The following is a 12972-nucleotide window of genomic DNA, read 5'->3' as shown; positions in this document are numbered from 1 at the left end:
GCCACACCAGCCACTAGAATGCAAATTCAAAAGGGCATTTCTGACGTGCGTCTCTGCTCAAAGAAGTCCAAAATAATCCTGTAAAAGCTCTCAAATATTCCTTTATTGGACAAGATCCGTGAACACCTTCTCCTCTGCAACACCTGCAATGCTGATTAAAGGTCTTAAACAGGAAGAGAAACCCACAGGAACATTTAGTGCCACGTTGTGGCCGGGAGATGCTTTTTGGCCACTACAACATGGAAGGAGCTGATCAAAACATACAAACTAAACAAAGATGTTACAATCTTAAAATAGTAAAGCTTTATGACCAAAGGTTTTGTACTAAATAGAACTGACCTGAGACAATCTCAACCCCAAATGAGGGACACTTTCTTCCAGGTGCGCACACAAGCCAACAGCTGACCAACAATAATTACAGAAATGACAAGGTTTCATTAGCCATAAACCTACTAATTTCAGTGTAATTTTGGCAAACCACTAATGGACTTGCATGGATGTATTGTTCATGTGAATAGTGAAGACAATTATTATTATTAAGTTTCTCTCAAATGTCATGTTAGCATTAGACTATAACCATATGCTGCAGACACTGAACTGAACTGACGCTTTACCTTCTGTTTCCCTTTATTGATATGGATAATACTTGATCTTGAGCTGGCGGTGTCAATCAGAGAAGAGGACAGGTATTTTAATTCAATCTGACCTCGGATCCCGGCTGCTGCGCGCTGATTGGCTGAGACGCGCGTCTCTCACGGTAATTCCAGGAAGTGGAGCTTCGAGAGGCGCGTGGTAAATGAATGCGTAGCGCGTTTGCAGTGGTCAATTATTGGCCACCGAGGCTGTGATTGGAAGACGGGACTGGAGCTGTCCCGGACGGGACATATCAAAACCACCCATAATTCGGGACGTCCCGGGCAATCCTACATGAGACTCAAGGTCTGGATTACAAAAGGTCTAAAGGTTTTTCACATGATTGTAAAAGAGAATCACATGAAAAGCTTTGATATGTTGAAGAATCCTTTGAACAGGACGTTTAGGTATTTAACATTAAGGTGTTATTATTATCAAGAAATCAAAAAGAATGATGACCATCATCGGCTTTTGACTGAACAGTATGAACAGTCTGGACAGTCACTACTGATGACATGAGGGGTCAATGGGAAAGAGAGGGTCACTTTGTTTTGGAGGATGAAGAGTGGGAAAGTATAAATACATCTTACTGGACAACCACAGGATCACATGTTTGGAGGGAATTCTGTTGGAAAAGTGTGTCTGGTTTCTTTATAAGCCCATTCCTCACAGGGGAATGCAGACTGTTGGAGAGGATGTGGCAGCAGGAGACAGACTGTTGGAGAGGATGTGGCAGCAGGAGGCAGACTGTTGGAGAGGATGTGGCAGCAGGAGGCAGACTGTTGGAGAGGATGTGGCAGCAGGAGGCAGACTGTTGGAGAGGATGTGGCAGCAGGAGACAGACTGTTGGAGAGGATGTGGCAGCAGGAGGCAGACTGTTGGAGAGGATGTGGCAGCAGGAGACAGACTGTTGGAGAGGATGTGGCAGCAGGAGACAGACTGTTGGAGAGGATGTGGCAGCAGGAGGCAGACTGTTGGAGAGGATGTGGCAGCAGGAGGCAGACTGTTGGAGAGGATGTGGCAGCAGGAGACAGACTGTTGGAGAGGATGTGGCAGCAGGAGGCAGACTGTTGGAGAGGATGTGGCAGCAGGAGGCAGACTGTTGGAGAGGATGTGGCAGCAGGAGGCAGACTGTTGGAGAGGATGTGGCAACAGGAGACAGACTGTTGGAGAGGATGTGGCAGCAGGAGGCAGACTGTTGGAGAGGATGTGGCAGCAGGAGGCAGACTGTTGGAGAGGATGTGGCAGCAGGAGGCAGACTGTTGGAGAGGATGTGGCAGCAGGAGGCAGACTGTTGGAGAGGATGTGGCAGCAGGAGACAGACTGTTGGAGAGGATGTGGCAGCAGGAGGCAGACTGTTGGAGAGGATGTGGCAGCAGGAGGCAGACTGTTGGAGAGGATGTGGCAGCAGGAGACAGACTGTTGGAGAGGATGTGGCAGCAGGAGGCAGACTGTTGGAGAGGATGTGGCAGCAGGAGACAGACTGTTGGAGAGGATGTGGCAGCAGGAGGCAGACTGTTGGAGAGGATGTGGCAGCAGGAGGCAGACTGTTGGAGAGGATGTGGCAGCAGGAGACAGACTGTTGGAGAGGATGTGGCAGCAGGAGGCAGACTGTTGGAGAGGATGTGGCAGCAGGAGGCAGACTGTTGGAGAGGATGTGGCAGCAGGAGACAGACTGTTGGAGAGGATGTGGCAGCAGGAGGCAGACTGTTGGAGAGGATGTGGCAGCAGGAGGCAGACTGTTGGAGAGGATGTGGCAGCAGGATGCAGGCTGTTGGAGAGGATGTGGCAGCAGGAGACAGACTGTTGGAGAGGATGTGGCAGCAGGAGGCAGACTGTTGGAGAGGATGTGGCAGCAGGAGGCAGACTGTTGGAGAGGATGTGGCAGCAGGAGGCAGACTGTTGGAGAGGATGTGGCAGCAGGAGACAGACTGTTGGAGAGGATGTGGCAGCAGGAGACAGACTGTTGGAGAGGATGTGGCAGCAGGAGGCAGACTGTTGGAGAGGATGTGGCAGCAGGAGGCAGACTGTTGGAGAGGATGTGGCAGCAGGAGGCAGACTGTTGGAGAGGATGTGGCAGCAGGAGAAAGACTGTTGGAGAGGATGTGGCAGCAGGAGGCAGACTGTTGGAGAGGATGTGGCAGCAGGAGGCAGACTGTTGGAGAGGATGTGGCAGCAGGAGGCAGACTGTTGGAGAGGATGTGGCAGCAGGAGGCAGGCTGTTGGAGAGGATGTGGCAGCAGGAGGCAGACTGTTGGAGAGGATGTGGCAGCAGGAGGCAGGCTGTTGGAGAGGATGTGGCAGCAGGAGGCAGACTGTTGGAGAGGAGTGTTCTCGTTGACGTTCAGGACTGCCAACATTTTTTTTTAAGTAGTTTTTGCACTTGGACTCTTTATTTGGGCCATTTGGGCCTCAGGACTCTGTATTTGGGCCTCAGGACCCCTGCCATGGACACAACCAGCAGTTCTCTCCAAAGCATCGTCCTGCAGAACTGAACCAACATTATAACATTTGTTATCCAAACATTTGGAAAATGTATTCTGAAAATAAAAGAATTCAGACTTTGGACAAAATGGCACGTGTTCCTTTTGGGGTTCTCTAAACCAGAGGTCCCCGGCCCGGTGGTTAGGGACCCCTGGTCTAGGCCATGATTTTAATTTGTTTGTTGGAGGTCCACTGCTTTTATCTTGTGTTTGCGTTTTCTCTGGTCAGGTTTCTCTACTTTATGTTCTTTAATTTAAAAAATGAAAACATTTAAATAAAAATAAAGTCTGGATTACAAAAAGTATAAAGGTTTTTCACCAGATTATAAAAGATGAATCCCGAGGCGTTCCCAGGCCAGCCGAGAGACATAGTCCCTCCAGCGTGTCCTGGGTCTTCCCCGGGCCCTCTTTCCGGTGGGACATGCCCGAAACACTTAACTATTTCTTAACTATTATGGTATGGGTGTTGCACAACCCTTATTATTATCAAATGTACACTTAGGATAGACTACGAAACGAGAAAAAAAGCATGATATGGCACCTTTAAAGTAGTTTTGGTGGATTCTGCCGTGTCCTCTCCCTTGTTGTATTGTGGGTTTAGAGGTCAGTCGGTCTCTTTGCTCCAGCAAAGACTTGACTTCCTTTTAAAAACTGCAGAAATGATCTTCATAGCGACATTTGAGGTATTCCTTTACGTTATGGTTGGAAAATTGCTATATGCCATTTTTATCTCAGTGTATGTGTAGAATAATTGAAGGTAATGCACGTAAGTGGGCAGATATAAGGGGGAGGTGAAAACTCTCGAGTTCAGGAAAATACAGGATTACTCAACTAAATTCCAACTTTGTGTAAAATAAGGGGGAGGGAACAATATTATAACATGATTTAGAGCCCATGCAATTCAATTTCACATATTGTATGTCCCCTTTAAATGTCACTTGCAATAGCTGTAGCGCGAGGCTGGATGTGCATCAGAGTTATGAATCTGTCACTTGTGAAAGCAGCTGGTGTGTGCATTGGGCTTTTATCCATACAATAAAAACACCTAGTTTATGGATCAAGTCAATAGGTTCTTCAAAAAGACACTAAAGAGAGTCGGGGAGAGTACACTACCCTGGGGTACTCCAGAATGCACTGGTATGGAGGAAGAGGAAGTTGAATCTTGATTCTTTCTTTACATTTTCTACAAAACTAGGAGTAAAGAAGCTGAGACATGGTAAAGAAAAACAGTATAGTTGAAAGAAATGCAAATACAGCTTAGTTAAAATAAAGTTTATCATTTTGAATAGACAAACAAACAAAACAGCAAAGCCTTCTGGGGGACGCCCCAGTGGAAAAACAGATGTGGAGCTGAACATTTACTAGAGCAGTACTTCTTAAACTTGTACATGAAATACCACTTTCTGGGGCCCAAGGGTTATTTAGAACTTAACCAGCTGTAAACAAGTCCCAACTTAAAGGCACCACTCATCTTTCACATAAGATCTCAGCCTAAAGAAGAGCCAGGCCCAGTACCAGAGTTTGAAAAACACTGTTCTAAATGAAAGCAGACGTTTGGTGGAGCAGAGCGTGGCAGACCTTCAGCAGCAGATGGGGGGGGGGGCACATGGGGGGGGGGGCACATTCCCAGTTTGTCCTCAGTGCATCATGTCTGCCATCGACTGAGAAATGAATCAAATACATGTACACATTTCTCAAATTGATAAACAAATACAAACAGAAATAAAATAAATTAGTTGGTTAAACATTTTAATTTTAATTTAATTTAATTTAGCATAATTATTGTGCACTTTTACGCAGTAAAGGCCTTTTAGTCTCTTTCAACGCTAGTCACATAACCACTGCTCCTGCTTTGATTGGCGTTGGCCAGCGGTGATGTCACTATGAGTGCGGGGGCCACACTGGCTGCAGCCACAGGCCTGTTTAGCACAACTGCAGTCGTTTTAGACGAAGGAGGACAAAGGCAAACGGCAACATCCAGGGATAAAAGATGTAAAGTATGATGGGCCTAACTGGCATCACAATACAAGAAATAACTGAGGATTTGTTAAAGTTTTCCAGGCCTCCTCACTTTCTTTTGAACCCTCTGAAAGGGGCCTCATTATCTATCATCCCAAGGCCTCCAAGGTACTTGACCTGACCCTGGGTGAAGTTGTAATGTCACTACATGAGCGCGCTGGCTCCTGCGTGAAGCAGAGGTCACACAGCAGAGACAGGTGGTCGGAGGGATAGTGGTAGGACGGCAGACGGTCAGGGCCGATCTGCTCCTCTGTGGGGATGTCCAGGAGGGTGTGGACTCTCAGGACGTCCCGAGAGTACCAGATATAGTCCAGAGTGCTGCGGTTCTCTCCGCTTTGGCGGATCTTCCAGGTGGTGTAGCTGGGCTCCGTGCGGCCATCCACACTGAGCAGTTTGTAGGCCGAGTCCAGGCCCAGAGGAGAGCGGCTGAAGCGCCGGTAGACCTCCTCTGTGGGCTCCGCATTAAAGTCCCCGCACACCACCAGGGGCAGCGCTGAGTCGGATCGAGCCGTGATGCTCTGCAGACTGTGCAGCAGGTCTGCTCCCTGAGCACTGCGCAGGCGCTCCCAGCCACTGCGCGCCTTCAGGTGGGTCACGGCCACGCACAGGCCCCGGCCCGTGGCCCTGCACTCCAGCCTCTGCACGATGGCCACCTGGTTAGTGGGCAGCATCATGGCCGACAGGCGCAGATGGGCCGTGGAGCTCAGGGAGAAACGCGAGGAGCGGAAGAACAGAGCGCAGCCGTCCGGCCCATTATTCCTCTCCACGTCCAGGCACGGAGACCAGGGCTTGGCCAGGAAGCTGCCCGTGTACCCCAGGCCGGACATGATGGGCCCCAGGGTGTCGTAGTAGTGGTCCACCTCCTGTAGACACAGGATGTCAGGCCGATAGGTGAGGATCTCCTCCAGGATCAAGTACTTCCTCTGGTGCCACTGCAGAGCCTCCAGGGGGCAGCGGATGAAGCCGTCCTTCCCCTCTCCCAGAGCTGCACACACAACACACGCAGTAGTACACAAGTACTTCAGCACTGGAACATGACCTCACATGCAGTAGTACACAAGTACTTCAGCACTGGAACATGACCTCACATGCAGTAGTACACATGTACTTCAGCACTGGAACATGACCTCACATGCAGTAGTACACAAGTACTTCAGCACTGGGACATGACCTCACATGCAGTAGTACACAAGTACTTCAGCACTGGAACATGACTTCACATGCAGTAGTACACAAGTACTTCAGCACTGGAACATGACTTCACATGCAGTAGTACACAAGTACTTCAGCACTGGGACATGACCTCACATGCAGTAGTACACAAGTACTTCAGCACTGGAACATGACCTCACATGCAGTAGTACACAAGTACTTCAGCACTGGGACATGACCTCACATGCAGTAGTACACAAGTACTTCAGCACTGGAACATGACCTCACATGCAGTAGTACACAAGTAATTCAGCACTGGAACATGACCTCACACGCAGTAGTACACAAGTACTTCAGCACTGGAACATGACCTCACATGCAGTAGTACACAAGTACTTCAGCACTGGAACATGACTTCACATGCAGTAGTACACAAGTACTTCAGCACTGGAACATGACCTCACATGCAGTAGTACACAAGTACTTCAGCACTGGAACATGACCTCACATGCAGTAGTACACAAGTACTTCAGCACTGGAACATGACCTCACATGTAGTAGTACACAAGTACTTCAGCACTGGAACATGACTTCACATGCAGTAGTACACAAGTACTTCAGCACTGGGACATGACCTCACATGCAGTAGTACACAAGTACTTCAGCACTGGAACATGACTTCACATGCAGTAGTACACAAGTACTTCAGCACTGGGACATGACCTCACATGCAGTAGTACACAAGTACTTCAGCACTGGAACATGACCTCACATGCAGTAGTACACAAGTACTTCAGCACTGGGACATGACCTCACATGCAGTAGTACACAAATACTTCAGCACTGGGACATGACCTCACATGCAGTAGTACACAAGTACTTCAGCACTGGGACATGACTTCACATGCAGTAGTACACAAGTACTTCAGCACTGGGACATGACCTCACATGCAGTAGTACACAAGTACTTCAGCACTGGAACATGACCTCACATGCAGTAGTACACAAGTACTTCAGCACTGGGACATGACCTCACATGCAGTAGTACACAAGTACTTCAGCACTGGAACATGACCTCACATGCAGTAGTACACAAGTACTTCAGCACTGGGACATGACTTCACATGCAGTAGTACACAAGTACTTCAGCACTGGGACATGACCTCACATGCAGTAGTACACAAGTACTTCAGCACTGGAACATGACCTCACATGCAGTAGTACACAAGTACTTCAGCACTGGAACATGACCTCACATGCAGTAGTACACAAGTACTTCAGCACTGGAACATGACCTCACATGCAGTAGTACACAAGTACTTCAGCACTGGAACATGACCTCACATGCAGTAGTACACAAGTACTTCAGCACTGGGACATGACCTCACATGCAGTAGTACACAAGTACTTCAGCACTGGAACATGACCTCACATGCAGTAGTACACAGGCTGCGAAATAGATGGGGGGCCCGGGGCCCCTCAAATCGCCGGCAGGCACAGGGTTTAAATTAGGAGGGCCCCCGTGCCCCCGTATCGAAATCCTTCGAAAAAATTCAAGATTGAACTAGTAATTTGGCCATATTTGGGACATTTTCATAGTTTACATTTCATTTTGACAGACATGCCACTTTGCAGTATTCTCACTTCTCATTGGCCGAGCGGTGGCCGTGATCTAATTTCGATGAAAACGGGCATCCGATTGGCCGCTAATTTTGCGCCAAAAGTGAAATCTAGGTTGGCGGGCGGCGATCTTCTCAGTCCGCAACTATTCTGTATTTTTTAATTTTTTTGCAACAAAAAGCTGTAGTTTTGCACATTAAGGACAATGTCAATGTGGAAGTATCTGGAAGGGAAAAAAAAACAAAAAGTGACTGATGAACAGAAAATAAATAAATAGATGATGAGAAGAATGATAGGGACAGGCAGTATATGGACACACCTGTCCCCTGCATCAGTCTGACAGGAGCAGGATTATTGTACTGCACCGTGTGTTTGGCCTTTCCTCAAAAGGGATATAAGCCACAGGTATTTATTTGACAAGCTTTGGTAATTAACAGAACTCTTACAAGCTACTATTTTAACAATACAGATACTTGATTTGTTCCCTGACAAGAAGATTATGATTCAGAATATTTATTATTATAAAAACATAAGATCTCCTTGTGTCAAATGTTGTATACAGTATTTATTTTGTATCTTAGAAACCTTATTATATTAAATTAAACAGTATTGAAAGATCATGTATTTGTATTTGTGCTCTTCCTTCATATCAAATAAAAGATAAAAGTACTTTAAATTGTTTTACATGCTAATAACGAGGTTTACAACAACAAATGTATGACGCTGCAATGCCACGCGTGCTTGTGGGCCCCTGAAATTGCAGGGGGGCCCCTAACTTTTTTAGAGGGCCCCCCTGGCCCGGTACACAAGTGTGACACAAATACTTCAGTGCTGTACCTTGGGCGAGGATGTTCCACTGCATGATGCGTATGGGGGGCCCGTGGTCGTGGGGGCCCGGGCCACAGTAGACCATGTCGCGGTGAGGCCGTGGGGGCCGTGCCTGCAGAACTCTTTCACACTCTTGCAGCAGCTGCTCGGGGTCCAGCTCAGGGGCCTCATCCTGGAACAGGTCCGGCTGAGCCAAGGTCCCCAACATCCTGCTGCTGCCGCTGCCCATGGGTCCCCCTGCACACAACACACTGTACCATTACCTCTGATCCCTGACCCCTTACCCTGTACTGAGCCCCGAAACCAGGTCTAAAACAGAAGGAAAGAAGGACTAAACCAGTGCACATTTGGAAGATGGTTTGACCACTTCCACTTCTGCTGTGCAGACCCAGCAGTGACCCAGCAGTGACCCAGCAGCTCATCGTGTTCTGCCTCGCTTTAGTTTACATTCTACATCGTTTTGGGTAATGCATCTCTTTGGACAAGCAGGTCACAGCTGACCCTTCTCACGCTGGACACGGACTATCTGAGCAACTCTCCTCAGGCAGGAGGCCACTCCCCTCAGGCAGGAGGCCACTCCCCTCAGGCAGGAGGCCACTCCCCTCAGGCAGGAGGCCACTCCCACCACAAGAACAGTTTCTTTCCCTCTGCCGTTGGACTCAAACACTATTTTCAAACTCATTTTGATCATCTGTAAATTGTGTCAGATCAAGTACACTTAGGATGCGTACTGCTCCGCAGGACCGGATCCGGACTTGTAAAAACGTTTTGGTTCAGGTCCAAAAAAAACGAAACCCCGGTGATTCGGTTCTGGACTCATTAAAAATCTACCACTCACATTCTATATCCTTTACGTTCTAGAATCTAAACCATCTGAAACCTTCCATAGATCGCGGAATTCGCGCAATGAGTTTAAAGACGCGAGAGACCGAACATTTGGAAAGATCGCTGGCTTAATTGAATCGTTTGAAGCCGCCGCGTGCGTCGCCGCTTGTGCCGCTCCGTGAGTTAGTTTAACGCTTGTTAAAGGAGAGGGTTGTGCTTTGGTTTGGGTGTAAATATTGTAACTTCTCGCTCAGGTCAGTAATGCTGGTTTAGTGCTCACAAGTTGTCACTTCATTTCTTGAACAGAGTTGGTTACTGTTGGCCGTAACCACGGCGATGGAACAGGAACATCAAAAACTACCTCGTCTCCTGAGCCGCTCTTAGCTCCGCCCCAGAGACCGCGCGCACTAGAGACGAGGGTCGCTACAATATGAATAAAATAACTGTTATGTTGTGGTGTGATGTAGCATTTATTTAGGTGGGTTAATGTGCAATATACATATTTATACATCTAAGTAAATACTAAGTCAAAGTAATATTGTTTAATTGCTGGATTCATTAATTGGAGCTTATATTTTGTAATAGTATTTGTATTCTACAGTTGTTAAATATGGTCTTGTGTTTAATGCTGTTAATATGATGTATTGTGTGTAGTGTAAAATATTTTCATATTCTATTTTTGATACTGCTAAGTTGATTGATTTATAGTGGTTCTAGTTGACTGTTATGCTAGTTTTTGAAGGTTTTTACATGACTTTGATGCCAATGGATCTGCAAAATTCAAGAGTGGAAATGTATCTAAAGGCATTCAACTTCAGGTGTGGGGAACAGCCCAGTCAAACCAGTAATATACTTGACAAACATAGTATCAGCTGAAACAGCTGCCCTAATACCAATACTCAACATGCTCTTGTTCGGGAGTTGTTCCTCTAGTAAAACACATGAATGTGTGTTAGCTAGCAGCTTGTGATTTGTAAGTTGTAACTTCTGTTAATAAACAGTGAATAAACCAGATAAATTGAGTTTATTTCAGTCTGCAGTTAAGTCCTTGTTCATGTGTCTTCAACTTAATTTAGTGAAGTAGCTTGTGTTATACTGTTATAACATTATGCAGAAATGGCATGAGTTCAGCCGGACTCATTAGGTCCGGACCTGAACCTGAACCTCTGGATTCGAATCCGGACTTGAACCTGAACGTGGGTTTAGGTATGCATCCCTAGTTGCACCTTAATGCCAAAGCAAGTTCCTAGGGGGGGGCCTTATAGCGGGGCCCCATCTGACCACACAGAACGCCCCTCTACCACCCCTCGCACACTGGCCAATGGGCTGTCAGCGCCGCCCTGGTCTCCATGGCGATGAGACCTACAGCACGGGTAGTTGGCAGAGAGGTGTGAGTAGTTTGAGCCGCTGGCCCGACACCAGCAGCTCCTTCAGGATGGACCCTTGGGGATGGTCTTTAGAGGGCGCTGTACATAATGTGATGTGGAAGTCTGTCTGGCATTTGCCCCAGTTTGTATGAACCCCATTTGACCCAATGTGCATCAAATGTGTCCATTTTCAAATTCATTGTCTTTCCATGTTTCAAGTGTCCTGGACAGTCTGCTCCGTCCCGGTCATCTCTGATCCACAGGTCCATCTATCGTTTCCACTGTTTTACATCCCAGATCCATGAAGTCAAACGGGACATTGGTGTTGAAGTCTGCAGTGTCTCAGTATTTGTGAATAATTGGACAGTCCCAAAATGATAGTGACGAGGCACTTGACAATCATAGTTCCTCCGAGTATTTAGAAGTATGACTAAATTGACTCCTACCTCAAATCGTCCTGGGATGGTCCTCCACAGAGCTGCTCACCCCCTGCTCTGCCTGCTGTCCGCTCTCACTCTCTGTCCGCACTGCAGTGAAACCTCTGGAGCAGGACAATGTGCCTGTTGTCTGGGGGCCCCTGTGCCTGTGCTGAGCCAGCCCTCACGTGTCCCCTGTCCCTTTCTATGGAATGAGCCACTACCAGCCAACACACTCACTCAGCTAAGACAAAACAAGTGGGACAAAGTGTGGCTGTCAAGTGCCTCGTCACTACCGTGCTGCAGGAGCTGATCCGTCTGATGCAGAGGATTCTCATGTCTGACACAACCATGTGGAAAGACACATCCTGTGGTCATGGAAAAGCTGTGAGTGTGTTTGAGAAGGGTCAGATCAAGTCTTCTAATGTGGCAGAAGCGTATTGAAACTATGGCCCAGTGAATGTGATTCTGTTTTTGGCCTGTACTAAAGGGCCTGAATGACTTTCCATGGACTTACTTACTCTTTTCACCCAGTAGATTTCCTTTTAAGGCTGCACAATATATTATTATTATATTAAGTGTCACACTAGAGATCCACCCAGATATCTCCCTCAGAAACAGGAAGTACTCTGTGTGTGTGTGTAAACTTGACTCCAGTCTTTATTTCGTTGGACTCTTTGTAAAAGTACGTACAAATCAGTTGGACTGATTTAAAAAAGGGAGTTGGACACGTTTCCCTTTGTGGCTAGTTGTTTTTAATGTTTTTAATTTTTTCTTAGTTAATTTTATTGTATTTCCGTTTCTGTAATTTCTTTGTGATTTTAATGCATTTTTCCTGCTGTGTGAAGCACTTTGAATGGCTTGTGTATGAAATTCAATTCAATTTATTTTTGTAACGCCCAAAATCACAACAGTTGCCCCTGAGAGCCAAAGTGCTCTACAAATAAACTTGCCTATTCCGAGTCAAAAGACCCAGAACTTAGACTTTTAATGCTCTCGAAAAGTCTGAAACAAAACTCCCTCATTTCCCCTGGTAAAATCCAGAGTTTTGATCAAGAACATGTGACTGAGCACCATGAGGAACATGTGACTGAGCACCATGAGGAACATGTGACTGAGCACCACATGTGACTGAGCACCACGAGGAACATGTGACTGAGCACCACGAGGAACATGTGACTGAGCACCACATGTGACTGAGCACCACATGTGACTGAGCACCACGAGGAACATGTGACTGAGCACCACGAGGAACATGTGACTGAGCACCACGAGGAACATGTGACTGAGCACAACGAGGAACATGTGACTGAGAACCACGAAGAACAGGTGACTGAGCACCATGAGGAACATGTGACTGAGAACCACGAAGAACAGGTGACTGAGCACCATGAGGAACATGTGACTGAGCACCATGAGGAACATGTGACTGAGCACCATGAGGAACATGTGACTGAGCACCATGAGGAACATGTGACTGAGCACCATGAGGAACATGTGACTGAGCACCATGAGGAACATGTGACTGAGCACCATGAGGAACATGTGACAGAGCACCATAAGGAACATGTGACTGAGCACCATGAGGAACATGTGACAGAGCACCATAAGGAACATGTGACTGAGCAC

At 47.1% G+C, this 12972-nt stretch overlaps 1 protein-coding gene across 1 annotated transcript in view; it reads right to left on the bottom strand.

The window, feature by feature from the left end:
- Positions 1 to 4455: 4455 nt before the first annotated feature.
- Positions 4456 to 12972, bottom strand: part of LOC140349541 (nocturnin-like) — a 13053-nt gene continuing 4536 nt past the window's right edge. The window contains exons 2-3 of the mRNA XM_072435921.1: positions 8745 to 8972; positions 4456 to 6120 (exon numbers count right to left, since the gene is read on the bottom strand). Of these exons, the coding sequence (XP_072292022.1) occupies positions 5225 to 6120; positions 8745 to 8972 (1124 nt within the window). The 3' untranslated portion in view covers positions 4456 to 5224. The remainder of the gene's footprint in view (positions 6121 to 8744; positions 8973 to 12972) is intronic.

Source organism: Eucyclogobius newberryi, unplaced genomic scaffold (genome assembly GCF_026437365.1).
Source record: "Eucyclogobius newberryi isolate DKJ021-1_F unplaced genomic scaffold, fEucNew1.0.hap1 SCAF_11, whole genome shotgun sequence".
Lineage (NCBI taxonomy): Eukaryota > Metazoa > Chordata > Actinopteri > Gobiiformes > Gobiidae > Eucyclogobius > Eucyclogobius newberryi.
The sequence above is the reverse complement of the archived record's forward strand: the minus strand, read 5'-3'. Positions and strand labels throughout refer to the sequence as shown.